Source organism: Rhagoletis pomonella, unplaced genomic scaffold, assembly GCF_013731165.1.
Source record: "Rhagoletis pomonella isolate Grant_MI unplaced genomic scaffold, Rhpom_1.0 Rhpom_scaffold_00004, whole genome shotgun sequence".
In the NCBI taxonomy this organism is placed as follows: domain Eukaryota; kingdom Metazoa; phylum Arthropoda; class Insecta; order Diptera; family Tephritidae; genus Rhagoletis; species Rhagoletis pomonella.
This window is the reverse complement of record NW_023458558.1, coordinates 75,427,460-75,432,233: the sequence shown is the minus strand read 5'-3', so window position 1 is coordinate 75,432,233 and position 4,774 is coordinate 75,427,460. Positions and strand designations below refer to the sequence as shown.

Sequence of the window (4,774 nt, the reverse complement as noted above, 5' to 3'; positions counted from 1 at the left end):
CATATCTTGTGCCTTATCTGAAGCAAACTTGATGTTCGCCTCTTTAAAAAGAACTTTTTCAGGCTATAATCTTACAAAAAAAACTCTGAGCAATGAAGACTTTTTCGATTTCGAAAAACCCAAAAAATTCAAATGGGGAGGAGGCGTATAAAAAATCGTTAGTGTTGAAAACTGTAAAATAAGCAGTTAAGTATTATTACTCAAACTGTCCTAAAGAGAAACATAAGTTTTCGATTGAAAAAATTGATTTTCGAGAGTTCTATACCCTTTCTACGAAAAAGTATATTCGCCATATAAAATACCTGGAAAATTTCATGTGCTTTGAGGCAGTTATAAATATGTATATATATGTATATATATATTGTTTTTGTTAATTACGCGTATTTTTTATTCCATTTAGAAAAACTCTAGGGGCGAGAGCTTAACGTTTCAAACTTTTTTGGGTTACCCTAACGTACATGCATTAGCTGCTCGTTCACCCAATTAGTTTTGTATTTGTATAAGTGAAATGCGAATGTGAAGAGAATCGGAATCCGAAGACAAATATGGAGATGAATTCGAAGGCAAATACAAATACTAATGAGGATACATTCCGAAAAGGAATACGAAGACAGCGACTAAAATGAGGACTAAAAAACCTTCGGGACCCTAGAAAAGCGACCGAATTTCAGCAGTAACTGGCACTCTTTGTATGAATAGTAGATTAGAAAAAAGAAAAGAATTCTCATGAATTAAACCCGAGTAATAAGAGTACCAGCTAGTATAAAATCAAGTAAAACTTATCGAAGAAAATCTCCAAGATTTACATACATATGTTGCTCGTAATTTTATTTATTTTTGGTAAAAACTGTATGCAGATATGTTCACGCATACGTGTTGACACTGTATCCTTGTTTTTCTGTCATTTCGTCTTAAATAAGCTTTTAAAAATAAATCTTTAATTGAATCACCTCTGAATGATAAATTATTTAACGCAAATCAATAAGTAAATAATGGCTTAGTCAATTGATTTAATATCAAGTGTATAATAAAGTTTTGTAATAAAATAAGTTCACATAAAGCTGACGAACAAAACATAAATCGATGTCAAGCTTCAATTTAAATCAATGTTTTGGTAGCTGCTGTTTAACACACGTTTTTAATAACGCTATCCACATAAAGAAGACCGAAGCTTGCTCAGACGTAGCTTAAAGTGCAGTTTCTACTTGTTTGTCGTCAAGCTAAATTTATGACCTACGCGTTGACAAGTGGAGCAAAGCGCTAAGTTTTGCTTTTTTTCGGCACATCAAACCAAATTAAAATTCGATATGCCGATTAGACTCTTTGCCCAGCCCAGCTACATCAAGCACATTAATTCGGTACACATAAAATAATTCAGCCATAAATAATATAAACTAATGCATTTTTGTGGCATCATCATGGATTCCGTATAAAAGATGGTCCAATGATAGCAGCAAATCATTCCAATCTGGACTATTTCAGAGTCTTATTAGAAAAGACCAAAGCGCATTAAATAAAATCAAAACAGTTTATAAAAACGACTAAGAAATGCGTGGTTTCATCGTCCTTTGTTTGATCGGAGTTGTTTGTGCAGATAAATTGGGTTACAACTATCGCCCCGTAGGCCACTCAGATGCTGGACTTTCTTTCACTCCTGGTACTGGCAGCGGTGGATCAGGTGCTGTTGGTGAACATAGCGATATTGGAGGCTTAGGTGGCAACGGTGGCAGTGGACCTGCAGGATCTGGCCTTTCAAAACAAGCCCCAGTTGCTGAATATGAGAAGGAGTTCTTCACTTACACTGCCGACGAGAATGACTTTAGTGAACCTGCTGGAAATGATCAAGTAGTCGAATCGCTAAAAAAGAATCTTCGAGTTATTTTCATTAAGGGTCCTGAAGGCAATGGCCTGGAAAAAGCAGCTGTGAACTTGGCCAGGTCCATTTCTGAAGAGAGAACCGCCATCTACGTACTGCAGAAACAAGCTGATCTCGGTGGTCTTGCCAACCAATTGCAGGCACAAAACGATATTCAGCGCAGCAAACCGGAGGTTCACTTCATTAAATATCGTACTCCTGAGGACGCGGCCAACGCTCAACGTGCCATTCAATCCCAGTATGACCAGCTTGCAGGAAAATCTCAGTCACATGATGGTGGTGCCGCGCCAGTTCACAATTTTGCATCCCCCGCAGCTCAGCCTGCTCCACGTCCTGTCAGTGCTCCAGGTGCTGCTTATCTGCCATCTTCGATTTTCCGTGCATAAATTATATAAAAAGTGAGAAAAAATAAATTTATTTTGGCGATAAATGTTACTTAGTGATAGCTGTACATATTTATGTATGTATATAGACTGAAAATTTGTTGTTAAAGTTGTCGTTTGTTTTTGACGATTAGTAAATGCGAAATTAAAAAGAAATATGTATATTTAAATTGTTAAATTGATTACTCAGTTAATGATATTGAATGAACTTTTCCGACCATGCCATATAAAACGTGTAAAAATATTTACCTTAACCGGGATACCCTGCGATTCGGCGGTACAAAATTCGCAATGTTTGGTTTATTCGGCGCATAAGTGTGGAGCTACGCAAGGGAAGTAAGGTCATATGTTCGCAGTCTCAGGGCAGTCTACCGGCTATGTGCGCTAATTGATCTCTCGCCTGTACGGCGAAGTGAACTTCCATTTAACCCAGATAATCACGAGGAGCTTGACCATTGCGAAACGTATGGTGATGGCACTATCGAAAACGACGAACATGTTTTGTTCCACTGCCCGAAATTCGATCTGGATAGAAACCACATTCGCTCAGTGTTTGGGAAAGCCCCAACCCTGAAAACATAGTAGTTCATATGATAGAATCCACTGAAAAATGGGAAGCAGTGAACAATGCATATTTTGACTCAACTGAGAAGAGGTGAGCGGCTTCGAAATGGACGACACACAACCACGCCCAGATAGTGTTGTTCCGATACAAGTAACTACGAGTAAATACTTGATACTTTCTTCAAGTACTGAGTACTTTTTTTACTCCAATCTTTCCCACAAGTACTTAGTTGGGTATCGAGTACGCGGTTAGAGTATTTACTTGCTTTTCCACCTATTCAGAATTTTGGTTGTGACATAGTGTGCTATCCGTACTAGTAAAATTTTCACATTTTTCAAGATTTACGGCCATTCTTTCGGTCGGTTTTGGCCGAAATTACTCGATCAAACTTATGGCTACTCTTTTAGTAAGTTTCCATCGGAAAGTACTCGAATTGCTTATTTTTTTCTTCCCATGATATAGCATTGCCGCGGCGGCAGATAACGCAACTTTCTTATTAAACTTATGAAACTGTTTTAATAAATAGGTATCGAGTACATGACAGTATCGGAACAACACTACGCGCAGATTAAATATCTACCACCAGGCGCGATATTTGTCGGGCTACTAGCTGCTGAGGCAAGAAGAATATGCAAGAGGTAAGAGGCGTTACGTAATAGGCGGACGCAACATAGGACAGCTCCAAGTTGATGCAACTTTCAAACAAACTGCATCAGGACTGCAACAAAGGACTGAAGCTTCGTGCTCAACCAACCTCCCAACGAATTACTTGACGGTGGTACCGGGAGGGGAACGGTACATGACGGTAGGAGGTTTAGTTTGGTTTTAAGTCTCACACTGACGGGGTTAGGCTTTCAATGCTTTCTGCTCATACATATGCATGAATGTACAAATGCTGAGGAGCTCAGGCTGAACATCAAGAAAAGCGAAAATTGTTTAAACAAGCCATCCGTGACAGCAATCGCAACATCGAGCCGTAACCGCCAAAATAACGTAAGCGACATTTTTTTCAAAATTTTCTTTTTGATGCAGAAATATTCCTAGAGCATCTAGATACATTTCTGCATCAAAAAGAAAATTTAAAAAAAAATGTCGCTTACCTTATTTTGGCGGTTAGGGCTCGACATGTTTAAAGAGCTATGCGATGATATCAATAATAACCCGTGGGGCTCTGCGTATTTCGTTTCATCCATATATCGATGGCTGAGTGGAAGATCGACCTATCTCGGCAGCCAGTTCGAAAACGCTCTATCTCAAAAAACTTTTCAAGAACGCTCTATTTCAGAATTTAATTGAAAAACATCCTATCTCAAAATTCTGTTCAAAAACGCCCTATCTCACTTCAAAATGTATTGCAAATATGCTGATATAGGGCGTTTTTAAATCGGCAGCTGAGATAGGGCGTTTTTGAAATGAATTCTGAAATACGGCGTTCTTGAAAAGTTTTTTGAGATAGAATGTTTTCGAACTGGCTGCCGAGATAGGTCGATCTTCCACTCAGCCATCGATATGTAATACTTCTATATTGGCAGTAAGCTAAGTTCTCAATGTGTAAACATTCCGAAATCAAAACGAGACAGTCTAATACCGTTTTTGTGTAGGTATTGTGTACATGGGCGTAGCCAGGTAGGGGTATATATTCAAAAATTTTACCAGGAAATGCTATCTCGATAAATTCCCCATTCCATTTAAGAAGGGTAAAAACCTAGCTGTAGTCGACAATGAGCGAAAATGGATTGAATGGTAAACTAACAATTAGCCACGTAGTCTATGGCTTTGGGGATTGCGAATACCTCAGCCTGGAAAGCATATTTCCCAAAAGAAAAAGTAAAGCTTATCCCCATTAACTTTGAAAAAATACTCCAGATCCTTACTCTGACTCAGTTTTGGAGCCATCAGTGAAGATTCGACAATGTGCGCGTGCGGGCTCAGTGCTGGAATTAAACCAGC

The 4,774-nt window shown here is 38.6% G+C and overlaps 1 protein-coding gene across 1 annotated transcript; it reads left to right on the top strand.

Moving 5' to 3' along the window:
* Positions 1-1,137: 1,137 nt before the first annotated feature.
* LOC118738575 lies at positions 1,138-2,262 on the top strand. The gene has a single exon (XM_036469515.1). It carries the CDS (start codon positions 1,549-1,551, stop codon positions 2,260-2,262), a length of 714 nt encoding a protein of 237 aa, XP_036325408.1. The 5' UTR covers positions 1,138-1,548.
* Positions 2,263-4,774: the final 2,512 nt, after the last annotated feature.